Source organism: Crocuta crocuta, unplaced genomic scaffold, assembly GCF_008692635.1.
Source record: "Crocuta crocuta isolate KB4526 unplaced genomic scaffold, BGI_CrCroc_1.0 scaffold9, whole genome shotgun sequence".
Classification (NCBI taxonomy): Eukaryota; Metazoa; Chordata; class Mammalia; order Carnivora; family Hyaenidae; genus Crocuta; species Crocuta crocuta.
The window spans coordinates 1,536,151-1,563,337 of NW_027551567.1; the positions used below are offsets into that span (position 1 = coordinate 1,536,151).

The 27,187-nt window shown below is 41.0% G+C and overlaps 1 protein-coding gene across 2 annotated transcripts in view; it reads left to right on the plus strand.

Moving 5' to 3' along the window:
* Positions 1-451: 451 nt before the first annotated feature.
* The window catches only part of MDN1 (midasin AAA ATPase 1), a 166,802-nt gene continuing 140,066 nt past the window's right edge, over positions 452-27,187 (plus strand). For both annotated transcript variants that reach the window (XM_077750370.1, XM_077750369.1), the window contains exons 1-9: positions 452-656; positions 9,253-9,479; positions 12,862-13,086; positions 13,586-13,693; positions 13,781-13,973; positions 16,773-17,015; positions 17,260-17,391; positions 20,154-20,257; positions 24,021-24,135. In XM_077750370.1, the coding sequence (XP_077606496.1) occupies positions 525-656; positions 9,253-9,479; positions 12,862-13,086; positions 13,586-13,693; positions 13,781-13,973; positions 16,773-17,015; positions 17,260-17,391; positions 20,154-20,257; positions 24,021-24,135 (1,479 nt within the window). In that variant the 5' untranslated portion in view covers positions 452-524. The remainder of the gene's footprint in view (positions 657-9,252; positions 9,480-12,861; positions 13,087-13,585; positions 13,694-13,780; positions 13,974-16,772; positions 17,016-17,259; positions 17,392-20,153; positions 20,258-24,020; positions 24,136-27,187) is intronic.

Sequence of the window (27,187 nt, forward strand, 5' to 3'; positions counted from 1 at the left end):
TTCTGTGTATCTCCTTCTCTCTCTCTCTCAAAAATAAATAAACATTATAAAATATTTAAAAAATAACAACGCTGGGTTTGCTGGTCATACTTGTTTGTGGATTTCCACAGGAGAGAGGTACTGTGGGCTGAAAGTCACATGCCGGTACAGGCTCCCTCGCTTCCGCGCCTAGCGGAATCTCTTGCCTCGCTGTCCCGCCACCCCTGGTCTCCGAGACCTACCATCACTGCAGTAGTGTAACCAAAACACGGTAGCTATGTCCGCTTCAAATGCCCTCCCGGAACTGGGGCGGTAGCGACTCCCGCTGTTTCCGCTGCTGAGGGGGCGGGGCTGGAGCCGCCCCGCCGTGGCGGTCTTGGTCGAGGGCTGATGACGCAGAGCGCCGCGTGCTCCCCCACGTGTGCTGCGTTTTCCCGGTGTTTGCGGGGCAGCCGGGGCTGATTTCCCTGGGGGCGTAGTTGCCTACACCACCAGCGCGGGACCTCGGCTGCTCTGGGGCTCCCAGCGCTAAGTAGGGAGCCCTGATGGCCGCCGGGGGCGGAGGGTCTGCGGTCATGGAGCATCTTTTCCTGGAGGTGGCGGCCGCACCGCTGCGCTTACTCGCTGCCAAGAACGAGAAGAGCCGCAGCGAACTGAGCAGGTTCTTGGCCAAGCAGGTAAGAGAAGGGGGGAGAGGGCAAACGCCAGGTCGACCCCGGCCGCCCCCCTCGCGCGTGCCCTGCGGCCTTGAGACGCGCAACTTTAAGGGAGGGGAGTAACGGCGTTCTAGCACCTTTGGCCCCCTCCCCAGGGCTGGGCAGGAGAGGAGACGTCCACGCACGTTTGAGGAAATTGGAAGAAGCCTTTTGTGTGTATCTGAGAGACCCTTCCATTCTCCTCTAACCTATCTCCCCTCTCTGTAGCAGATGTGCCCTTCAGAAAGAAATGTGGTTGGTTTTCTGAAATTGAAGTTGTATCTCTGCCCACTTGACGTGTGTATTACCTAAGTGTGCCAAGTCTAGCCATCTCTGTTAGTCTCGGTGACTGTTTTTCTTTTCTGCCCCATCCTTTAGTTGTGGCCCGCTGACACGTAGTGATTGCGTTCCTGCTTTGCGAGAGGCACAGTTTGGGTCTTTGAGGAAACAGAAATTCGTTACGGTCTGTGACCCCAGGGAACTTAGCATCTATTTTTGGAGGCAGTTCATAAACACAGAAAATAACTGAAGGACAAAGCAAGACGAGCTAGTGCTAACTGTGTGACATTAACCGTAGAGCTTATGAGGTGGATTAGAGTTTTCTAGGAAATGGAGTTTTGGCCTTTTAAGAGCCTTCTCTGACTCCTTGCTGTCTAAGTTGAGGACTTTTATCATGCATTTTTTTTTCACATTGTATTTTAATTTCTTATATTATGCTTCCTCACCCCCAACATCTCTGAGCTTCGTGAGAGTAAAAAATGTGTTTACTTTTTTCCTTCTCACTTCAGTATTTAGAACTTATTTATTCAGTCACAAATGCATTGTGTACATGTATATTATTTTGCTCAGGAAACAACGGGAGTATTGCGGTCTGGAGCGGAACTAACATGAGAGGCATTTTTGTTTGGTGACAACAAATTGAACATGTAAAGGCAGGGGCCAGAGATACCCTGGGGCTTCTGGCCTCTGAGCCCCAGTGAAAGGAATCATTAAACGTGGTGAGCTGTAGAAAGAGAACTGAGTTTTGGTGGGCTGGACTAAGGAAAGAGATAACCAGTTTCTATGAGCTGAGCTTGTGGTGACAGGGTCCTGAGTTATGTATTGCTGATAGATGTATTTTTCTGTAAGTGAATGTTAGAATTTAGAGCAGAGTTCTGAATCTAGGGATCATGGACCAGCAACGGGATTTATGTTTCCCCACCACTGTAATTAGGTGTAAAATAGATGTTTATGTACTGAGAGGAGGGTGGGGAAATGGTTTGTAGCCTTTATTACATACAGTTTTAGAGAATCTGACGCCTGTGAGCGTGGGAACCCCTCCTGTGGATTCGGAGATTGTATAGAAATAGTATTAGACTTGAAAGCTACTAGAAAGTTCAGTTTAATTAAGGATAATGGGACGTCTTTGCTTCTCCCTTTTCATTGTCTCACATTGTCTGTCAAATTCTTTCTTATCTGTCTTTCAGGTTTGTTCCTTACCCTTTTCATGATTAATTTCAAGTCTTTCACTTGTTGATTGTGTTGCCATTCTGTTATTTGTCCTATTTTTGGAAACAAAACAATTCTTATTGGAAAGCAAAGCCTTTTTGAAACATGATTCTTATTGCAATTGGGATCTGAAGTAAGAATTCTTTAGGATTGTTGGTTTTTTATTTTGTTTTGTTCTTTATCTCAGCTGGTGACAGCAACTTCTCTCTATCCGCTTTAGAGAACTGAGTGTCCTCACTCTTTTCACTCCTTTTCCTTCACATATGGCCAAATCTTCTGTGTTTTATTTACTCAGTATTGAATCTGTTCCTTCCTTTTCATTCCTGTTGTCACCACCAACCTACAGTTCTGACTCCATTCCAGTGTGTGGGTTTTTGAACACCTCCAAGCAATTTTCAGACACAGACTGGATGTCTTATAATTTAACTCAATTCTGACACTATTTGGAGATAGCAGGAGATCCCACGTGTTAAGGGCTCAGTCTTTCAAAACTGCTCCCCAGCCACTTGAAAGTCCTGCACTTCTGACCAACTGGCTGTGGATCGGAGGTTCCTACTACTCTCTCCTTGGGTTTGGTTAATTTGCTATAGTGGCGCACAGAACTCCGAGAAACATTTTACTTACTAGATCACTGGTATATCACTGGCGTATATATCACTGGTTTATCGTAAATGGGTAGAATTCAGAACTGCGAGATGGAAGAGAGACCCAGGACAAAGTATGTGAGAAGGAGTGCAGAGCTTCCATGCCCTCTCCAGAGGTAACACTCCCTCCACATACCCAAATTTTTACCAACCTGGAAGTTCTCCTGATCAGGTCCCTTTGGGTTTCTATGGAGGCTTCATTACATAGGTATGCTTGATGAAATCTTTAGCCATTGGTGTTGGAACTCATTGACCAACCCCTGACCCTTGAGGTGGGGGTGGGGGCGGGACTGAAAGTTCCAACATTAACCATTTGGTTGGTTCTCTTGACAACCAGTTACATCCTTGGGTGCTCTGAAAAATTCACTTCCTTGGGGTGCCTGGCTGGCTCAGTAGGTAAAGCTTGCAACAATTGTTCTCAGGATGGTGAATTCAAGCACCATGTTGGGCCTAGAGCTTAAAACAACAACAACCACCCCCCCCCCCCNTGCAAAGGTTTTAGGAGCTCTGTGCCTGGAATGGGATGGAGGACCAAACAAAAACGTGTTATTATAAATCATAATATCACACATCCTTACCTCCTTGGTCACTGACTGTTCAGGAAGAGCAGAATTCTTAGGAGAATGCATGGATATTGGAATAGGAGTATGGCTAAAGATCAGATTCTCTTTTACATAATTGCTTTTGGTGACTTGAACAAGTTACTTAACTCTCCTGAGTCATAATTTCTTGATATATTACATATGGTAGCTACTACATAGTTGGAGGGGCTCTGGAACCAGACTGTGACATGGATTCTTGGTTCTCCTAGGTTTGTGACCTTAACCTCTTTTTTGTCAGTCTCCTTATCTGTAAAATGGGGATAATATTACCTACATTATGGGTTGCTATGAGGACTAGATGCCTAGACTATAGTAAGCACTGTTTATAAAAGTGGTTCTTAGTTATTATTGCTGTAAATAAGGTGGTTGTAAGATTCAGATAATCCATGTGAGGAGCTTACCAAAATGCCTGGCACAAAGTAGGGAATTGGGTGTCTGACTTTGGCTTGGGTCATGATCTCGTGGTTTGTGGGTTTGAGCCCCGTGTTGGGCTCTGTGCTGACAGCTGGGAGCCTGGAGCCTGCTTTAGATTCTGTGTCTCCCTCTCTCTCTCTGCCCGTCCCCCATGCACAGTCTGGCTGTCTGTCTGTCTCTCTCAATATATAAACATGCAAATTAAAAAAAAAAAAAAACACCAAACAGTAATCAGTACATGTGAACTATAATAATACTTTTTTTAAATGCTTATTTTTGAGAGAGAGAGAGAGAGCGCGCGCTTGCACAAGTGGAGATGGGGAAGAGAGGATCTGAAGTGGGCTCTGTGCTGACAACAGAGAGCCCGATATGGGACTTGAAGTCACAAACCATGAGATCGTGACCTGAGTCGAAGTTGGACCCTCTACTGACTGAGCCACCCAGGCACCCCATTCTTTTGTATTTTTTTTTAAATTTTTTAATTAAAAATTTTTTTTTGGCGGGGTGCCTGGGTGGCTTAGTCGGTTAAGCGACCAACTTCGGCTCAGGTTATGATCTCACGGTTCATGGGTTCAAGCCCCGTGTTGGGCTCTGTGCTGACAGCTGGCTCAGAGCTTGGAGCCTGCTTCAGATTCTGTATCTCCCTCTCTCTCTTGCCCTCCCCTGCTCACGCTGTCTCTCTCTGTCAGAAATAAATAAAACATTAAAATTAAAAAAAAAATTATTTTGAGAGAGTGTGCAAGCAGGGGAGGAGCAGAGAGAGAGAGAAGGAGGAATAGAGAATCCCAAGCAGGCTCTGCACTGCCAGCACAGACCTCAACTGAGGGCTCGAACTTGCTCCCTACGAGGGCTTAAACCTTGAGATTATGATGAGCTGAGAACAAGAGTTGGATGCTTAACCGACTGAGCCACCCAGGAGCCCTTCTTTTTTTATTTTTAAAAATTTTATTTAAGTAATCTCAATACCCGACATGAGACTCAAGCTCATGACCCCAAAATCAAGAGTTACATGCTCTTTTGACTGGGCCAGCCTGGTGCCCTCACATTTTCATTATTTCAAAAAGAAACCCCCATACCTTTTAGCTATCAACACCCCCCCATTCCTACCCCCGTCACTGTGCTCTTCCACAGCCCCTCAGACAACCACTAACTACCTTTTTTTCTCTATGGGTTCCCTATTCTGGTCATTAGTAAGACATATGAATTTGTCACCATTTTGTGTAAAAGCTTCCTATTGTATCTATAATAAAATTTCAAGCTTTCTAAAATGGTATATGAGGTATTTTATATTTTTTGAAAATTTATTATTTAAAAACGAAAGAAAAATTTTTTTGTCTCAACTTTATTTCCATTTTTTGTTTGAAGTATTTTTAAATCCAGTCCAGTGGTTCTCAGCTGGGGCAGTTTTGCCCCCAAAGACAAATCTGGAGACATTTTTGGTTATCAAAGCTGTTGGTGGGGTTACTTCTGCCATGTGGTGTTTAGAGGCCAGGGATGCTGCTAAATATGTTACAGTGCACGGGATAGCTTCCACAAGGTATTTATTATCCAGCTCCAAATATCAATAGTGCAAAACTAAGAAAGATACTGTTATTAGAGGTGTATATATTTAAAGTATCAAAAAGTGACAGAAAAGGAAAAATAGGTACACTTATAGTTGAAGACTTTGACACTTTATCCTGATTAATTGATAGAACAAATACAGAAAATTACTAAGCATGTAGAAGACCCACTATCAACAAACTTGATCTAATTGACATTTCTTGATTGCTGTGCCCAATAACTGTAGAATACGTGTTCTGCATGTCTGGAACATTCCCAAAGATAGAGCATATAATGATCCATTAAACAAGTTTCGATAAATTTAGGAGAATTAAAATCATACATGGTATAATCAGTGACCCCAGTGGAATTAAATTAGGACCAAAAAAAAAAAAAAAACCCCAAAAGATAGTGGCAAAAATCCCTAAATGTTAAAAATTAAATAACAAAATAAAAAGATAGTTAAAGAAAAATCACTGAGTCAGAAAATTGTTTGGACTGAATCATAATTTAAACAAATGGGGGAAGGGTGTGCCTGGATGCCCAACTTCAGCTCAAGTCATGATCTCACGATTTGTGGGTTCAAGCCCCACGTCAGGCTCTGTGTTGACAGCTCAGAGCCTGGAGTAGGCTTCAGATTCTGTGTCTCCCTCTCTCTCTGCCCCTTTGCTACTTGCACTCTGTGTCTCTCTCAAATATAAATAAACATTACAAAAAAATAAGGTGTGGGATGCAGCTATATAGCAGTATTAAGAGGGAAATTCATAATATTAAATTCTTCAATTCTTCCATTTTTTTTGTTTTTGTAGTAAATATGTACCTAATGTGGGGCTTGAACTCATGACCCAAAGATCAAGACTCACATGCTCTATCTACTGATCCAGCCAGGTGCCCTATAACATTAAAATTTTTATTAGGAAAGAAACATTTGAAATAAGTGATTTTTCTTTTTTAATGTTTATTTTTTTTATTTTTTGAGAGAGAGAGGAAGACCGAAGAGCATGAGTGGAGGAGGGGCAGAGAGAGAGAGAGAGAGAGGGACACACAAAATCTGAAGCAGGCTACTGGCTCTGAGCTGTCAGCACGGAGCCCAGTGTGGGTCTTGAACTTATGAACCTGTGAGATCAAGTCAGATGCTTAACCAACTGAGCCAGCCAGGTGCCCCAATAAGTGATATTTCTTAAGTTTTCATATTAGAGAATTAGACAAGGAAGAGCAGATTAAATTCAAAATAAGTAGAAGAAAAAAAAATAAAGTTAAGAGTAGAAATTAATTAATGAAATAGAAAATGGATAAATAGTAGAGCAATCCAGTGAAACCAGAAGTTGATTCTTTGAAAAGACTGATCAAGAATAAATGGGAAAGATCCATGCATGGGGCATCTGGGTGGCTTAGTTGGTTAAGTATCCAACTTGAGCACAGGTCGTGATCTCGCAGCTTATTAGTTCAAGCCCTGCGTTGGGCTCTGTGCTGTCAGCTCAGAGCCTGGAGCTTTCTTCGGAGCCTGGTGTCTCCCTCTCTCTGTGCCCCTCCCCTACTTGTACTGTTTCTGTCTCTCCAAAAAAAAAAAAAAAAAACCTAAAAACTGAAAAAAAGATAAGGGACTAATATGAGCAATTTAGATCAAATCAGTGTTTGAAGAATATAAACTACCAAAGCCCACTCAAGAAAAACAAGCGAGGAGTAGAACAGACACAAGTTAGGAATAGAATAAAACTTCCTCGAGCTAATACAGAGCATCTACAAAAACTTAATAGCTAGTATCACAGTTAACGTGTGAACGACCCAATTTTAAAATGGATAAAAGATTAAACAAGCATCACAACAGATGATAAATGAATGGCCGTTAAACACTTGAAAAAATTCTCAACATCTTCGGCATCAGGGAAATTCAGATAAAAGCAGCAGATTCCACTCCCCCACCTCTAACATGGCTAAAATTTCAACTGACCATACTGAGTCACCCAGCTGCCCAGGCAGTGAAGTTATGTGGCAACCAGAGGTCTCAGACATTTGCTGGTATAGGTGTAAACTGGTACAACTACTTGTTTTATAGCTAAACACTGAGGGCACCTAGCTGACTCAGTTGATAGAGCATGTGATTCTTGATCTTGAGGTTGTGGGTTCAAGTCCCACATTGGGTGTAGAGCTTACTTAAAAAAAAAAGCTAAATATCTTTTTTTTTTTAAAGTAGGCTGTACACCCAGTGTGGTGCCCAAAGTGGGGCTGGAACTCAGGACCCTGAGATCAAGACCTGAGTTGAGGTCAAGAGTCAGATGCTTAACCTATGAGCCACCCAGGCACCCCTTCTTCTTCCTCATCTCCCTCAGGGGTGGAGGGAGAGAGAATCTTAAGCAGGCTCCACACCCAGCACAGAGCCCGATCACAGGGCTTGATCTGGATTTCATGACCTTGAGATGACCTGAGCTGAAATCAAGAGTCAGATGCTTAACCAATTGAGCCACCCCAGCGCCTCTCTTTTTTTAAACATCTGATTTTTTTCTAACCCCATTTTCCAGATTATCTTTTCAAGAGAAAGTTCATGAAATGATATTCTCTCTGGAAGTTTTTTTCCCAACCCACAAGTATCTGTTTCTATATAACATGTCCAGGACAGTTACAGGTTTTTTCATTCATTTTGTAAGTGATATGTTTCTTTTTTTCACAATATAACCACTTTCTACTTTTTTGAATGGTATCTTTAGAGGGCTTGTTTATAGGGACATTCAGCAGTTCAAAATGTCATAGCATGCCCCTGTTAATTAAGACCAAATTCATTAAATTTCCTTGCAGGACTAATATTGATAGAAATTGTTCCTTTTCAACCTATTTCCCCAGTCAGTGTTCTGTTCAGAATAGGAATTTTGGGGGCACCTTTGTGGCGCAGCTGGTTAAGCATCCAACTCTTGATTTCGGCTCAGGACATGATCTCATGGTCATGAGATGGAGCCTCGCATAGGCCTCTGCTCTGGGCATGGAGCCTCCTTAAGAGTCAGTCTCTCTCTCTTTCTCTCTCTCTCTCTCTCTCTCTCTCTCTCTCTCTCTCTCCCCCCTCCCCTTCTTCCTCCCCACTCTCCCTCTCCTCCCTCCCTCCCCTTCTCTCTCTAAAAAAACAAAGTGTTTTTATGAGTGAATGCCCTATAATTTGGAAGACTGTAAGATCTCAGGTGTAAGGTAACCTTTTCTGAGAGAGAATTTTAGAGATATTTTTGCATGTGGTATTTATATTGCGCTCAAGCTGCACTTTTTTTTTAAGCTTTAAAAATTTTTTTTTAATGTTTTTATTTATTTCTGAGAGAGTGAGCATGAACAGGAGACAGTGAGAGAGAGAGAGGGAGTTACAGACTCTGAAGCAGGCTCCAGGCTCTGAGCTAGCTCTCAGCACAGAGCCTGACCCGGGTCTCAAACCCACGAACTGTGAGATCATGACCTGAGCTGAAGTCGGACACTTAACCGACTGAGCCACCCAGGCGCCCCAAGCTGGTCTCTTAATATATGACTGTTTTGTGTGAAATGCCTTAGGATATATTCATTCAAGCGTTGGACTTGCTGGGTTGACCCTTAGGTAGTTAAAGCCTGTTGTGTCGTTGGCAGCAAGGATTGTATAGACCTGCATGCACACTATAAGTATGAAACTATGTAGCATTTCATGTGGAATTCAGGTATCAGTCCTTTTCCTCAAACCTCAGTGGACTGAAACTTCTTTGTAACAGCCTTTTAGGTTAAATTACCTGTACTCTATTATTACAAAACGCTTTTGTGTTTTATTAAAAAACTTGTTAAGTCTGGAAATGGGATGTTTTAATTCTAAGCTGGGACTTTTTACCCTTCTGCAGCAGTGCTAATGAGTAGCATTTACACAGATATATTGTTTTGCCTTTTTCTCAGGTGTGGACACCTCAAGATCGCCAGTGTATCCTGAGTACCTTAGCACAATTACTTCTGGATAAAGACTGTACTGTGCTGGTTGGTCGCCAGCTGCGCCCACTTCTTTTGGATTTGCTGGAAAGGAATGCTGAAGCCATTAAAGCTGGAGGCCAAATCAACCATGATCTACATGAACGGCTCTGTGTGTCAATGAGCAAACTCATTTGTAACCATCCTGACGTCCTCCCGTGAGTAATAGTTTTATTCTGAGTAACAGTTTTATTCTCCGTTTTTCTCCTTGAGGTCTAGTAGAATCGGCTCTCCTAGGAGGTAAAGGGGTTTGAGCTGAGAAGGGAAGAGGAGAAATACAGGAAAGAAGGAAGATAACTGGCACTGTTTTATAAAAATTAATCTCAACAGAATCCCTTTATCTGGCTAAGTTTAGTGACCATTTACTAGGTTTCTTTTAAATCTTGGCCATCAAGATGAGGCTGGAAAACTGGCTAAGATGTGTTCTTTGGTCTCAAGAATTAGAGCATCTGGTGAGATAAGACAGATTTAAAAAGTTTTAGCTGAGACTCTTAACAGCATCCATTTCAGATGGATGTAATTTTTTGCTTGCTGGAGCAGCTGAAGGCTGAGGTTAGAAGAACTCTGGTGTCCTTTCTAACTTTCTATAATGACCTGTGCAAAGCAGTTTTGTGAGAAGTTGTGTTAGAACTGGATTCTAATGTATTTCTCTTTTTACCGGCTCTGTGTCTAGCCTGGACTGGTTCACCCCTCCTTAGGCAGCCTGGTGGTCGCCTACTTGTGAGAGGTTACCACATTGATGCCAAACACTTGTTTGCCAAACAAACGATGCCAAAAAATTGTGGACACCAGATCAGCACAGTGCACTGCAGTCCAGAACTAGAGCCCAGCAATCCCCCTGTCTCATCCACCTGAGCAGCTGGAGCTACAGGCACGTGCCACTGTATCTGCCTTTGTCTTTTAAATTAATAGCAAAATAATCGTTACTATGGAGTAGTCAAAGAGCCAGCAAAATGAGTGTAAGGGTTTTTTTAATTGTGAAGATAACTTTCACTCTAAACGTGAATGGTATGTATGCAACTAATAAGGGTATCTCTTATATTCATCTCTTATTTGTTAGTGTTCATCAACATGGTAAATATACTTTGGCTTTCTTGGAAGTATGATCTCTAATCTGTTTTTTTTTTCAAAAAAATTTTTTTCACATTTATTTATTTTTGAGAGACAGAGTGTGAACAGGGGAGGGGCGGAAAGAGAAAGAGACACAGAATCCAAAGCAGGGTCCAGGCTCTGAGCTAGCTGTCAGCACAGAGCTTGAAACGGGACTCGAACCCATGAACCGTGAGATCGTGACCTGAGCTGAGGTCTGACACTCAAACCGACTGAGCCATCCAGGCGCCCCTCTAATCTGGTTCTTGAATGAAGGGAATAAGAAATGAAGGCTTGGGAGAAAAACATAATTTGTATGAGCTTTCCTTTTTTTTTTTTAATGTTTATTTTTGAGAGAGAGAGAGAGCAAATGAGCGAGGGAGGGAGGGACTGAGAGGGAGAGGGAGACACAGAATCTGAAGCAGGCTCTGGGCTCTGAGCTGTCAGCACAGAACAGAGCCTGACGAGGGACTTGAACTCACAAGTTTTGAGATCATGACCTGAGCCAAACCTGGACACTTAACCCATTGAGCCATGCAGGCACCTCTGTATGAGCTTTTCTAAAAGGAGAGGGGGGAAAATGGGCCCAGGTTAATGGAACTAGAAGATATACAGCAAATATCATCATACATGGTAATGAGGAACATATGCTGTGGGTTAATTGAAGGTTGAGATTGTGGCCTCACTTAGTGCTTTAATCATTTAGATGTACTTGACTATGCTACCACGTCATAATGTCATAAGGTGTGCCGACTGTCCTATATTTACTATAAAGAATTGACATGTGGATAACTTGAACCCCCATTTCTCCTAAGCCATTGTGGTAGAGTGGTCTTGGATTGTGTTTGAGACTCATTCAAATGATGGATTAGTTACATCTGGTTTCCCATGTGCTTCGCACTTTATGTTCTTATTAAATGCATGTGAGTGCAGAGCACAACACCCCTACTTTTTCTTTTCATTTTGCCAACGTAGTATATTTTATTTACACTCCCACCTTGTTTCAGAACTCATATAATGCAGTATATGAAGGTTCCTGTGATAGAGTAATTTAAAAGCAAGCCATTAAAAAGAAAAAAAAAGAGATGTATGTAAATGAGTTAATGCACCATGTAAAATGAACTATAGACAATTATGTAGAATGAGGTTTTGACTTTTAAGAATTGTAGCTAATTAGGGGCGCCTGGGTGACTTAGTCGGCTAAGCGTCCGACTTTCGCTTAGGTCATGATCTCGCGGTTTGTGGGTTCGAGCCCCGCGTCGGGCTCTGTGCTGACTGCCAGCTCAGAGCCTGGAGCCTGTTTCAGTCTGTGACTCCCTCTCTCTCTGACCCTCCCCTGCTCACGCTGTCTCTCTCTCTCTCTCTCCTAGAAATAAATAAAACATTTAAAAAAAAATTATACTTGAGAGTATATTAAAAATAAAAAAAAGAATTGTAGCTAATTAATTCAGCGTTTGCCCTAAATTTCCTCTGTAGAGTAAATATACCTAATATGTTAGGGATATACCAAATATATTTAGTTAGGATACAGTCATTCTTTCAATATATAAATATAAGAAGACCTTTTTCAGGGCCATGTCACGGGGTAAGAAAGTCAAATATAATGGGTTCTTATATTTTGCAAACAATTCAATATAATGCTAATACAAGTGTGAGCCAAATACTTAAGGGGAGCAAGAAAATCATTAAAGAAGAAGGAATGTTATCCTCTTGGAAGTCAGAGAAAGTTTTGTATTGTGGCAAATTGTGGTGGAAGAGGGAGGAGAGAAAGAATGAAGAGAAGAGAAATAGGATAGCAATGAAAATTTAGGGAAAAAAAAGGCTAGAGAGGAGGATCCTAGTCAAGCTCCCTAGGGTCCTAGTGTCTGCTATTCATTTACTGGTACATCTTTCTGGGCTCAAGGTGTTGTTTGTGGCTTTCATGAGGTACCTCAGTAGTCTTAAACACTTAAAAAAATTTTTTTTTAATGTTTATTTTTTGAGAGAGAGAGACACACACAGAGCATGAGTGGGGGCAGAGAGAGAGAGGGAGACACAGAATCCAAACCAGGCTCCAGGCTCTTGAGCTGTCAGCACAGACCCTGATGCAGGCTCTAACCCACGAACTGTGAGATCATGACCTGAGCCAAAGTCGGATGCTTAATAGACTGAGCCACCCAGGCGCCCCTTAAACATTTCTTTTTTTATACTTGCTTATACTGTTTGTTCATTACTGGGTTCCCACTTGGCGGTAAGTACTTGTGATTTTTGTATTCTCTTAGACATCTCTTGCTGTTGTCCTGGTTCCTGAACTTGAACAGGATGCAGTCGCAGGACTAGGTAGCTTCACTATTTGTTTCTTTATTCTCAGACCCTTGGAAATTCCTGTTGTATTCTGCTGGCTTGTCTCAAAGTGGAAATGTATACTTTGAAATCCTCACCAACAAATGAAAAAAATTTCTCTTTCTGAAGGTTTGCCCTGAGGTATTTCAAGGACACTTCCCCAGTCTTTCAAAGGCTCTTCCTAGAGAGTTCAGATGCTAATCCAGTCCGCTATGGGCGCAGGCGGATGAAGCTCCGGGACCTAATGGAAGCAGCTTACAAGTTTCTGCAGCACGAGCAGTCTGTGTTCCGGGAGCTGTGGGACTGGAGTGTGTGTGTCCCTCTCCTCAGAAGCCATGACACCTTGGTCCGTTGGTGCGTAGCTCCTGGAATTTTCTGGTGCTTCAAGTATGGGGATGGTAGAGGGAATGTAGAGTTCTGTGATGAGGCGGGAAAGGAAGCTATGTAAAATGTGTTATTCCTGGTGCCTTTTGGGTTCCTATTCCCTTTCCCTAGTCATGTATCGCATCAGTGGAAAATGAGATGATACTGATGGAGTTCCACCTTTTCCAGTTTCTGTCAAGTGAATTCATCATAGTTGATTTGTATTTTCTACTCTCAAATGTATTATATTAAACCTAAAAGGTTTTTTTTTCTTTTTTAAAGTTTTTTTTATTTTAATTTTTTAGTAATCTATACCCAATGTGGGGCTCAAACTTACAACCTTGAAATCAAGAGTTGGAAGCTCTAACAACTGAACCAGCCAGGCGTCCCTAAGATTTCCTTTTCTAATGTTTAGTTGCCTAGCTAATTTTCTTTTTCCTTGAGAATCAATTGCTTTTCCTGAGTTTATATATACTCTGGTTTTCTCCAGGTACACAGCCAATTGCCTTGCTTTGGTCACCTGCATGAATGAAGAACACAAGTTATCATTCCTTAAGAAGATTTTTAATAGTGAGGAACTGATCCATTTCAGGTTGAGGTAAGAAGGGGGATTCCTGGAGATCTTGATGTGGTGGTGGCCTTACTGTGCATTAAAGTAACTGATGAGATTCTCAATTTTCCTCAGGTTACTAGAAGAGGCCCAGCTGCAGGACTTAGAAAAGGCCTTGGTTTTGGCTAATCCAGAAGCCTCCCTTTGGCGTAAGGAGAAGGAGTTGCAGTACTTACCAGGCCATTTTGTTTCAGCTGACCTCTCTTCCAGGGTGACTGCTGTCTGTGGTGTGGTGCTGCCTGGGCAGCCAGCATCCCCTGGAGAGCAGGTATGTTGGCATTAGTCGGGTTGTATGTCCTCTTCTTTCCTTTTAAACATTGAGTGTGTTTTTTCCCTTGGCTGGACTCTGTTATGGGTATGAGTCAAGTTGAGTTTTCCAAATTGCTGTTCCATTTACAGAACTATTCAGAACAGATTAAGGAAAATTCACCCAGGGTCCTCTTCTCTGAGAGTTCCTTTATTTGATGTTAAATTAAAAAAGTCTAATGATGCCTGTGTGATGCTTTTAACTTTAGCAAAGGACTTCCATATATTCTCTTACTTACTTGCCTTAATAGCTGTGAAGTTGGGTAGCACATATTGTGATACCATATTTATGTAAAACAAAGGCAGAATGACTGGCCTGGAGACCCTTGGGCTGCCCTTTGGTAGAGATGGTGCTAGGCCCACGTATAACTCCCAACAACCTCTGTCTGTCAGGATAGTCTTTTTGCTTGTTAAGTGGGAGACTAGTAACTGTACTGAGCTTTCCCCCTGTCATATGAAATGAGCTTCTTTCCAAGAATATAGCTCCAGACCCACACTTTGCTTATAGATCAAAATCTAGATTTGTAATTTGAAACTTCTGGGAGCCAGTCTTCAGTCAGTTGTCACTTTGTGTGATGGTCAGGTTCACCCAGTTTTCTTTTTGGAACAAGTCCTGGGTCATTCTGTGAACTACTGGTTTGTCCATTGGGCAGTGCCATTAAAAAAAAAACAAAAAAAAACATAGTATACATTAAGAATATGCACATCTTGGGGCGCCTGGGTGGCTTAGTTGGTTAGGCGTCTGACTTTCGCTTAGGTCATGATCTCGCGGTTCGTGGGTTCAGGCCCCACGTCGGGCTCTGTGCTGACTGCCAGCTCAGAGCCTGGAGCCTGTTTCAGTCTGTGACTCCCTCTCTCTCTGACCCTCCCCTGCTCATGCTGTCTCTCTCTCTCTCTTTCCTAGAAAGAAATAAAAATATTAAAAAAAAAAAATATGCACATCTTAAATGTACAGCTCAGTGATTGTTCATAAACCGATTATATCTATGTAACTAGCACTAGGACACCAGTGCTTTCACAGGCCCTTGTGTTTCCCTCTAGTCACTGAGATCCCCCAAACTCTAACCATTTTTCTAATATAGATAAGGTTTGGAGCATTAGAATTTTAACATAGGGAAAGATTCTAGTTGTGGTAGGTTTGATGTTGAGTAGCAGAGGCTAGGCACTGGGGCAGAAGTACAGAATGGTGCTATAGCCCAGCCTGCCTGCTAAATTGCTGACAGTAACAGCAGAGTCCAAGAACTTCGGGCCCTGAATCTCATTTTGTCCTATAGGAGACTAGCCAAGTTTGAGAACTATTCCTTAAAAGTTCTTAAAATTTCACTTTTCCAAGAGATCTTATTTTCTATGTTATATTAGGTACATTATTATTTGAAATTCTTTTTAATGCAGTAAAATACATTTACCATCTTAAACTTTTTTTTTTTTTTTTTTTAATAAGTAAACTCTATCCCCACCCTGAGGCTTAAATTCACAATCCTGAAGTGAAGAGTCATATACTTTATTGTCTGAGCCAGCTAGGTTCCCCAACCATCTTAAACATTTTTAAGTATGCACTTCAGTGGTGTTAAATATATTCACGTTGTTGTGTAAACAAACTCCAGAACTGTTTCATCTTGCAAACCTAAGATACTACCCATTAAACATATTGGGAGGATTGTTACTATTTTTCACATTTTGTTATGGAAAATATCAAACATATTCCAAAGTAGAAACAGTGATGTAATGAATCCCCATGTACCCATCACTTGGCTTCAGTAATTGTAAATTTATGGTTAATTATCTTTCATTTATATTGCTGCACACGCTCCCCACAGCATGTTGTTTAGAAGCAACTCCCAGACGTCACATCATTTCATCCCTAAATATTTCAGTATATATGTATAAAGGAAGGGAACTTAAAGCTATTATTCTTTATTACATCCTCCAAAAAAGTAATAGTTTTATAATACAAAACATCTTTTTAGTGTTCATATTTCCCTGATTCGTAAATACATTGTGTGCCTTCTTTTTTATTTATTTTTTTAGTAGGACCTTCTTTTAGTGTTCATATGTCCCTGATTTGTAAATATATTGTGTGCATTTTTTTTTTTTTAATTTTTATTTTAAGTAGGCTCCATGCCCAACATAGGACTTGAACTCACAACCCTGAGACCAAGACACACGCTTTACCAATGGAGTCCGCCAGGCACCCCTATTGTGTGCATTCTTGATCTTAGATAATGAAATCTTAGAATGTGACTAGAGGAAGAAAAACAAAATCTACTCACGTGGGGAGCTTGGGTGGCTCAGTTGGTTAAGCGTCTGACTTCGGCTCAGGTCATGATCTCACGGTTTGTGGGTTTGAGCCCCACATCGGGCTCTGTGCTGACAGCTCAGAGCCTGGAGGCTGTTTCAGATTCTGTGCCTCCCTCTCTCTCTGACCCTCCCCTGCTCATGCCACCTCTCTTCTCAGAAATAAATAAGAAAAAAATTAAAAAAAAAAATCTACTCATGAGATTAGGTTTGCCCCTATCCCTCATGTGTTAATTTTTTTGGCTTCTTAAACTTTGGGAGACTTTCCTTAAATTTGTTAGCAAATTCTGCCAAAATGAAAAAAGATCCTTATTTTGGATAATCTACCTATTGTTGTTACAGTTCTGGCACTACTAATTTAGAGGTTTATGTAAGGGTCCGTGGCAGCATTGTTGTAGAAATTAATGAGTACCCTTTGGAGGAAAGACTGTTGACGTGCCTCTTTATTTTTCACTTGCCTCCTTAGGCTAGTAATAGAAGTTCTTCTCGTGAACAGGAGCTGGCCTTTAGGTCTTACGTGCTGGTTGATTCAGTCTGCAAAAATCTTCAGATGCTGGTTATGGCTGTGGCTTCTCAGAATGCTGTATTGTTGGAAGGACCAACAGGATGTGGCAAAACGTCCTTAGTTGAATACTTAGGTGCAATGACAGGTAGAAGGAGGCCTCCTCAGCTTCTTAAAGTCCAGCTTGGAGATCAGACCGACAGTAAGGTAATTAAGAAATGGCAAGTTTTGGTGGGTTAGCATGCTTATAAATGTTTGCATTCAAGTATTGTTTTTGCTAAGGGGATGGGAGAATAGGTATTGGTCTTCGTCATAACTGATGGGACCAAGGTGTAAAAACCTCAGGTGCCTGCTTATATCCATATAGAAGTTTAACAGAATTGATCAAAGGTTCTAGCAGTCGGTATCTCAGATGTGTGGCATCAGTAATTACTTAATCTTCTTCCTGTAGATGCTGTTGGGAATGTATCGCTGCACAGATGTCCCAGGAGAGTTTGTGTGGCAACCTGGTACCCTAACACAGGCAGTCACAAAGGGACATTGGATACTTCTGGAGGATATTGACTATGCCCCTTTAGACGTGGTATGTCATCTTACTAATTATTTGCTGATTTTCTATATTTAGAGAGCATTTTGTTAATAGTGCTTCTGGGAGGTAATTTAAGTAACATAGGTGTTTGGTTAGAGATGGTATGTTTTGCAAGAAGCCCATTCATGGTTACCTACCTAATTGGGTTTGAGGTAGGATTACTTGGCTGTTCTCTTTTTTGATAGAAAATTGATAAAATTCTGCTGGTGCTATTTCATTCAGTAGGGTAGTACCCCCTTCTCTGCCGGTCAGTTACCCGTGGTTACCCACGGTCCTGAAGCAAATTATCCTCCTGCTGTGTCGTCAGGTCAGTGGTAGCCTGACACTACGTCACAGTGCCTCGGTCATTCACCTCACTGTTACATTGGCATTTTATCATCTCCCATCTCCACGGAAGGGTGAGGATAGTACAGTAAGATACTTTGAGAAAGAGAGACTGCATTCACATATCTTTTTATAGTATATTGTTAGAATTATTCTATTTTACTATTAGTTATTGTTAATCTCTTACCTTGCCAGTTTATAAGTTAAATTTCATCATAGGTATGTATGTGTAAGAAAAAGCATAGTGTATATAGGGATCTGTATTATCCACAATTTCAAACATCCACCAGGGGTGTTAAAACGTACACTGTGTGGATAAGGGGGATCTACTGTAATCGGATATGTGACCAATTTCACTATAGTGTTTTCCTCCTTTAGTTCAGTATATGACTAGTTTCATAACCTTTCCAAGAATAGGCCTTGTGGGAAACATCATATCCATGTTACAGTTACACTGAGAACTTTGAGACCCTGATTCCTAGCTATGGCATCTATGGAGCAGAGGGCTAAGGACAGATGAAGGAAGAGATGATGTAATTAGAGTATCTTGTCTTTGTTTCATTAAGGAAAATCTGCTGAATGTATATTTTCGTTTTTAGAAGATTACTTTTCTGTGTGTATCAAAATAGCTATGTAGGCAGTCAGTGTTTCCCCTATATTTTGTTAAGCACGACCAAAAAAAATGTATTGCAGAATGAAAAATTCTTCCTTTGGACAGATTTTTCTGAGATTGATTTTAATTTTTTTTTTTTTTAAATCATGAACCCTAAAGTAAACTGCATATGGACTTTCCCCTTTTGGATATGAGAATAATGTGAGAGTGTGTGTATTGGTGTGTGTGTGTGTGTGTTTGTATGTGTAGATTTAGGGAAATAAGGGGAAGGAGTAGCTATAAATACATGTGTATTGTGATGATTTTACAGTCTGATGAAGTAAAGATGTAATGGAGTTACTGGCCCAAGTAGGGCCTCATAATTTGATTATTGTGTTCTAGGGTCTCTGTCTCCCCTGTTTTGTTTTGTTTTGTTTTGTTTCTTGATTCTATTTGACACACTGTGTTCCAGGGTCTTTTTTTTTTTTTTTAATAGTTTATTGTCAAATTAGTTNGTTCCAGGGTCTTAGTGCTCAGTTTTATAGGACTGGAAACTTAGTTTTCTTAATAAGCTCAGAGCTAAGGCTGATTCCTATCAATGGGACTTAATAATACAACTGAAATATAAACCACACAGCCAAATATTTGTTGAGACTTTTTACTTTCTTTTCTGTTTCGTTTGTTCTTTTTTCTCCTCTCCACACCAAAACTGAGGCTTTTCATCGGCTAGTACTTTCTTCCCTGGCAGTGTTTTTTTTAGATACCAGGGTACCTGGGAAATCATTAGGATTATGGATTGTGGAATTAGAGCCAAAGAAGATAGATTAACAGAAGAGATATTCCATCCAGACCATGATGGAGCCTAGGGATCTATCCCTGTCCTATAGTTAACTGTATTCCTTGATGATTAAGTCCTGATTCAAGACCAAACTGACAGTTTCTATCTTGGTCTCCCTTTGCCAATATTTGATAAACACTAGAAAATTCTACATTGAGTCCCATTGTGTGTATATTCAATTCTGGTCTTCTTACTTTGGTTTTTCTTTTTAAGCTTCTTCTGTAAACTAATGTTTCCTAGATCCATATGTTTAGTCCACCCCTTTCTCAAAAAATTTCTACATGCATGTCCCTTAGCCTGTGGACGTTCAAGATGTCCAAAATGGAACCTGTCTCCTCATTCTTTCTCAGAACAGCCTTTTCTGTCACAGTTAGCAAGCCAGAAGTTTAATGTCCCCTCGTCAGCACAGGAGACCCTTAGTTATTTATCTTTAAGTTTTGTAGTTTTCCATTACTTCATATGCACATTCTGCCCTAACAACAGAATCCTCTCATGACATGCTCTTAGGAACAAAGACTTTTATCCATTTGAATATTTTTACATGGAGTTTATGTGCCATTTCTCTCCCACCTGACTCCTGCTCACATTTACGACTAAGTAAATATCATTACCTCTGGGATGGCTTCACTGCCCTGCTTCTGTACCATTCCATTCTGATTCATAGCCACCCTCTATCTTCAACCCTGGGGTCACACTGATCATGCTGTATGGTGGTTTGCACGGCTATTCCATCAGATGCTAGTCTGTAAAGCCTCAGTCATACCTGGATTTTTAGTTTCTGGCTTCTCGTCCACAGTAGGCACTCAGTGAATGTTGAACGAATAAATCATTCTATTAGAGTATAGGTGGCTCAGACATTCCCACCTGCCTTTTGGTCCCAGCTCATGCTATGAGAACTAAGGTTTCCTCTATAGATGTGCTCATCATTTGGATAGAAGGGTTTTGTTGTTATTGTTGTTACTTCTGCTTTAATAGTTTTATCAGTAGGGTTTTGTGATTTAGGTTTCTGTGCTGATCCCTCTGTTGGAGAATGGAGAGCTCTTGATTCCTGGCCGAGGTGACTGCCTGAAAGTGGCTCCTGGATTTCAGTTCTTTGCAACTAGGAGGTATGTCCTATTAACCTTTCTATTCCCATTAGGGAGTCTTTTCCTCATATGTTCCACATAAGAGTGCTGAGTCTAAAACCACTGGAATAGAGTTTCCTGGGCCCACTTAAGGGGTCCAACTAAGATCAGTTGGGACTGATGACAGATCCAATGTTTTTATTGCTTATTTATTTTTATAAACACCTGATTCTATATCAGGACTCTCTGTTTTGTTCCATTGTTCATTTGTCTGTCTGTACACCATTTGTCTCTGATTACTGGAACTCTTTTTTTTTTTTTTANGAGAAAGTTGTAAGAAGGCTCCATACTCAGCACAGAGCATGATGCAGGGCTTGATCCCACAAACCTGGGATCCTGACCTGAGCTGAAATCAAGAGTCAGATGATCAGTCAGCTAAGCCACCCGGGTGCCCCTGTAGTTTTTAAATATTAAGTAGGCTCTGTGCCCAGTGTGGGGCTTGAACTCACAACCAGAGATCAAGAGTTGCATGTTGCACAAATTAAGCCACCCAGGCACCCCCTCACATCTATTTTAAATGGAGATAATTAAATCAGAAAACGAGAGGGTTTTCTTTGGCCACTTAAAAATATCCAGTTTTAAAAAATTATATCTTGTTTTCATGTTTTCAAAAATAATCACCAGTGGAACTGTTGTCAGACAACTGGGTTTGAGTCCTGACATGTACATTTTGTACTTGTATGTATCTTGCTTGTCTGATAATGATGGGGCTAATAGTACCTTGTAACTTGGTGTAAGTTGTAAAGATTAAAATGACTTACATTAAAGACTTGTCACATAATAAGTGCCCAGGTGATGGCTAGCCATGATAATGGTGATGATGATGACCTATAAATTTTAACCAATTAAAAAAATTGAATATAAGCATCAACAAAGGAGTAAAATCTGAGCAAACTTAGTATATGTTCTTGCCTATATTTTGTGATAACATGGAGGAAGTGGTTTATTTCCTACTGGTACTGGTAGTCTATATCTTTACAGCTTTCCCAAGGTCTTAAACTGCCCAAGAATGACCCTAATGTCATGTTATATTTAGTGGTTAAATTAGTGTTTGCCTCAGTGAACATTTACAAATGGAGGGTGGAGTTAATCTCACAGTTCTCAAGGAGCACTTTTCTAGGCCCTTCTTTTTTATCTTTTTTAAAATAAACTCTAGTTTCATTCATTGAGATAGTGAAGTTCTTTCCTGCTATGGTCATATCTCAGAAAGTCTTCGGACACCATAGAGAGGTGTCAGACAGACCTGAATTCAATTCTTGGCCCTTCCGTTTATAGTCATAGTTGAGTGATCAAAGGACCTTACTCTTCTTAAAAAATTTTTTTCTTAATGTTGTTTTTGAGAGAGAAACAGTGAGAGCCAGGGATGGGCAGAAAGGGAGACACACACACACACACACACACACACACACACAGGGATGGGCAGAGAGGGAGACACACACACACACACACACACACACACTCTCTCTCTCTCTCTCTCCCCCTCCCTCCCAGACAGGCTCCAGGCTCCAAGCCGTCAGCACAGACCCCGATGTGGGACTTGAACTCCCACACTGAGAGATCATGACTTGAGCCAAAGTTGGACGCTCANACCCTCCCTCCCTCCCAGACAGGCTCCAGGCTCCAAGCCGTCAGCACAGACCCCGATGTGGGACTTGAACTCCCACACTGAGAGATCATGACTTGAGCCAAAGTTGGACGCTCAACCTACTAAACCACGCAGGCACCCCATCCTCCTCCTCTTCAGGCATTAGAGGAAAAGTAGGGTGCCATCTCCTCAGCAAGTTGTTGTGATGATTACATTAAATGGCCTGGGTGTAAGCTTGTGGCTTGGCCAGAGTATACGTTTAATGAATGTTCTTTCTTGAATTTTTTAATAATCGTGGTGTAGTAGCTTTTCATAATAAGCTGTGAACTTATTTTTTTTTAATGAATAAACATTAAATTTTTTTTTAATGTTTATTTTTTTGAGAGAGAGATAGAGACAAAATGGCAGAAAGAGAGGGAGACTCAGAATCCAAAGCAGGCTCTAGGCTCTGAGCTGTCAGCACAGAGCCCAACGTTGGGCTTAAACTCAAGGACTGTGAGATCATGACCCAAGCTGAAGTCAGATGCTTAACCGACTGAGCCACCCAGGCACCCCAACAGTTATTCATTTTGAGAGACAGAGACCACAAGTGGGAGAGGGACAGAGAGGGAGACACAGAATCTGAAACAGGCTGCAGGGTCTGAGCTGTCAGCACAGAGCCCGACGCAGGACTTGAACTCACAAATGATGAGATCATGACCTGAGCCAAAGTTGAATGCTTAACTGATTGAGCCATGCAGATGCCCCAGCAGTGAACTTATTTTTAATGCTAGGGCCCTTGGGAGATTATGTTTTCTCTTTCCTGAAGTTATGTCTTAAGGAAAAGAAGCATGCTATTAAAATCAAAACACATGAGAGGGGTGCCTGGATGGCTCAGTCATTTAAGCGTCCAACTTAAGCTCACAGTTTGTGAGTTTGAGCCCAGCATCAGGCTCTGTGCTGACAGCTCAGAGCCTGGAGCCTGCTCTTGATTCTGTGTCTCCCTCTCTCTCTGCCCCTCCCCACTTGTGATCTGTCTCTCTCAAAATAAACAAACATTAAAAAAATTTTTTTAATTAAGAAATATCAGAACACCTGATAGAATCATTTGCAGTGATTAGAACGTAGTTTGGGTAACATTGAGATACCACCTCACACCAGTCAGTAGCTAAAATTAACAACTCAGGAAACAACAGATGTTGGTGATGATGTGGAGAAATGGGAACCCTCTTGTGCTATTGGTGGGAATGCAAACTGGTGCAGCCACTCTGGAAAACAGTGTAAAGTTTCCTCAAAAAATTAAAAATAGAATTCCCCTACAACCCAGCACTAGCACTACTAGAAATTTATCCTAAGGATACAGGATTGCTAATTCAAAGGGGCACATGTACCCTAAGCAGCGCTTTCAACAATAGCCAAAATTATGGAAAGAGCCCAAATGTCCATCAATTGATGAATGGTTAAAGAAGATGTGGTTTATATATACAGTGCAATACTACTTGGCAATGACAAGAATGAAATCTTACCATTTGTAACAACGGATGGAACTGGAGGGTATTATGCTAAATGAAATAAGTAAGTCAGAGAAAGACAGATATCATATGTTTTTACTCATATATGGAATTTGAGAAACTTAAGACCATGGGGGAGGGGAAAGGGAAGGGGAAAAAATAGTTTCAAACAGAGAGGCAGGGAGGCAAACCGTAAGAGACCCTTAAATACAGAGAACAAGCTAAGGGTTGATGAAGAGGTGAGGGGGAGGGGAAAATGGGTGATGGGCATTGAGGGTGACACTTGTTGGGATGAGCACTGGGTGTTGTATGTAAGCGATGAATAATGGGAATCTACTCCAGAAATCAAGAGTACACTGTATGTTAGCTAACTTGACAATAAATTATATTTAGAAGAAATAAATAATATATAGATTCAGAAAATAAAAAGGAAAGAAAGTAACTTGGTTAAAGCTCTATTCCCCTTAGGAAAAGAGTCAGACTTGGGTCAGCTGGCAGACTTTTACTTGACTTCTGCCCTATGAGCCCAAGATAGGAGTATCTGACACCAGAAGGGGTTGTGAGTGTTATTCATATATGAGATGATGTCTAGCAAGGGCTAACTAGAGGCATAATTAAAGATTAAAATTAGGAGTTTTGTGTAATTATTTTTTTTAATTTTGAAATATAGACTCTTGAGCTGTGGTGGAAATTGGTATCGACCTCTCAATAGTCATGCTACTCTGCTAGACAAATATTGGACCAAAATTCACATGGATAACATGGATAAGAAGGAACTAAATGAGGTATGTAGTTATTAGTGAGAAAGTATAGATGCTTTTTTTTTTACTTTTTATTATTAAAAGTTTCGGATATACATGTAAATAGAGGAAATAGCGTAATGAATCACCAAAATACTCATTAATAGTTTATGTGCTAACTTTTACCGTACTAACTTCATTTAGTATTTCTTACTTGCCATCATATTGGAAAGCAAACATTTCATACCTGAATACTTTGATGCATCTCTAAAAATTTAAGTGCACTTTCATATGCAATCACAGTAACTTTATTCTATAAAATGAACAGTAATTTCTCAGCATTTTTAAGGCTTATTTATTTATTTTTAAAATTTATATCTGACAGAGAGAGACAGTGTGAGCAGAAGAGGGTCAGAGAGAGAGAGGGAGACACAGAATCTGAAATAGGCTCCAGGCTCTGAGCTGGCTATCAGCACAGAGTCCGATGCGGGACTCAAACCCATGAACCGTGAGATCATGACCTGAGCCGAAGTCGGGCGCTTAACCGACTGAGCCACCCAGGCACCCCAAGGCTTATTTATTTTGAGAGAGAGAGTACATGTGTGTGAGCACAAGCAGGGGATGGGCAGAGAGAGAGGGAGAGAATCTCAAGCAGGCTCTGCACTGTTAGTGTAGAGCCTAAAGCAGGGCTCAAACCCACGAACTGTGAAATCATGTCCTGAGCTGAGAGCAAGAGTCAGATGCTCAAAAGACTGAGCCACCCAGGTACCCCATCCTCATTACCTTTTAATTCTCAGACTGTATTTAAGTTTTCTCCATTGTTTCCAAAGAGCTTTGAATGTTTGTTTACTAAGTTGTTTTGTAACTAGTGTCTTGTAACACTCAGCAGCTTTTTGTACATTTTATTCTGGGTATTACTGAAAATAGAGGTAAATTACTTTTTATTTTCTACATTGGTTCGTCTTGTAGGTTTTGCTGGTTATCCTTAATCATTAAGAGATGTACCTCTCTTCACCCTGTTAACTCCTCATTTTCCCCTTGTATCTTCTTCCTCAGTTGGAAAGCTTCCCATTGTGCAGTGCTTCATCTTGGAGAGTAGTAAATAATGGATTGTCAGTGATTATTCAGGCATGGAAAGGAAGCTTTGCTCTTTCTTAGCATAAGTTTTTATTTAAATAAGTGACAAGACAACCTCATCAAATATTTTCATAGTTTATTAGCAGAGAACCGGATTTTCAGAGTGGTATCTACCTCACTGTGTTACTGGAGAAGGCTTGATCATGTAACCTCTCAGAAGCCTTGTCTTGCCAGTGTGATTGTTTTATAACCCTGCAGCCTGTTTTCGACTCTTGAATTTGGTTTTTTTTTTTTTTAATTTAAAATTTTTTTTAATGTTTTATTTATTTCTGAAGGGGGGAGAGAGAGAGAGAGACAGCGTGAGCAGGGGAGAGTCAGAGAGAGAGGGAGTGACAGAATATGAAGTAGGCTCCAGACTCTGAGCTACCTGTCAGCACAGAGCCTAATGTGGGGCTTGAACCCACAAACCATGAGATCACGACCTGAACCGAAGTTGGACGCTTAACCGACTGAACCACCCAGGCGCCCCTAGACTTCTGAATTTCTTAGCTCACTCTGGATCACAGGTGTCTGTCTCTGTGTATAATCTTTCCCCATTTTGCCACTCTTAACAGTAGTCCCTCTAGTAACTTATTGATCTTTTNTCTCTCATGGTTTGCCTCTCCCCTTCTTCCCCACTATTTGCCCCCTTCTTCTTCCCCTTGGTCCTCCATTAAGTTCCTACTGATCCTCCTATATGTGCAAACATATGGTATTTGTCCTGCTCTGCCTGACTTATTTCANTCATCAAGGATATTGGCCTGTAGTTCTCTTTTTTTGCTGGATCTCTGTCTGGCCTGGGAATCAGCCAGACTGACTGGCTTCATAAAATGAGTCTGGAAGTTTTCCTTCTATTTCTGTTTTTTGAATAGCTTGAGAAGAATTGATATTAATTCTGTTTTAAATGTCTGGTAGAACTCCCCTGGGAAGCCATCAGGTCCAGGGCTTTTATTTGTTGGGAGATTTTTGATAGCTGATTCGATTTCTTCACTAGTTATGGATCTGTTCAGATTTNTTTCTTAATTTCCTCTCTAATTGCCTGATTGGCCCATTCATTCTTTAGAAGGGTGTTCTTTAACCTCCATGTTTTTGTAGGTTTTCCAGACTTCTTCCTGTGCTTGATTTCATGTTTCAAAGCATTATGATCTGAGAGTGTGCAGGGTATCATCTCAATTCTTTTGTATTTATTGAGGGCTGCTTTATGTCCCAGTATGTGATCTATCTTGGAGAATGTGCCATGTGCACTTGAGAGGAAAGTAAATTCCCTTGTCTCAGGATGTAGAGTTCTAAATATATCTGTCAGATCCATCTGGTCCACTGTGTCTTTCAAGTCCATTATTTCTTTAGTGATTTTCTGTCTGGTTGATCTATCCGTTGCTGTAAGCGGAGTATTAAAGTCCCCTGCTATTAGCACATTCGTATCTATAAGCTTGTTTCTGTTTATGATTAATTCTTTTAAATATTTAGGTGGTCCCATATGTTTTATTTATTTCTGAGAGAGAGACAGCATGAGTAGGAGAGGGTCAGAGAGAGAGGGAGATACAATCTGAAACATGCTCCAAGCCCCGAGCTAGCTGTCAGCATGGAGCCTGAGGCGGGGCTCGAACCCTTGAACCGTGCCATCATGACCTGAGCCGAAGTCGGATGCTTAACTGACTGAGCCACCCAGGCACCCCCACAGTACAAGATTATTTTGAGAGACCACATTCATGTAATGTTTATTACAGCATATTGTTATAATTCTTATTATTGTTGTTAATTTCTTACTATGCCTAATTTATAAATTAAACTTTATCATAGGTATGTCTGTTCTAGAATAAACGTAGTATTTATAGGGATTCATACTACCTACAATTTCAAGCATCCACTGGGGGTCTTGGAATATATACCCTGTGGATAAGAGGGGACTACTGTACTCGGGTAGTAGAGTACACTACTCTGTCAAATTTCATAGAGAAATTCATATTTTGGTTGACTAATA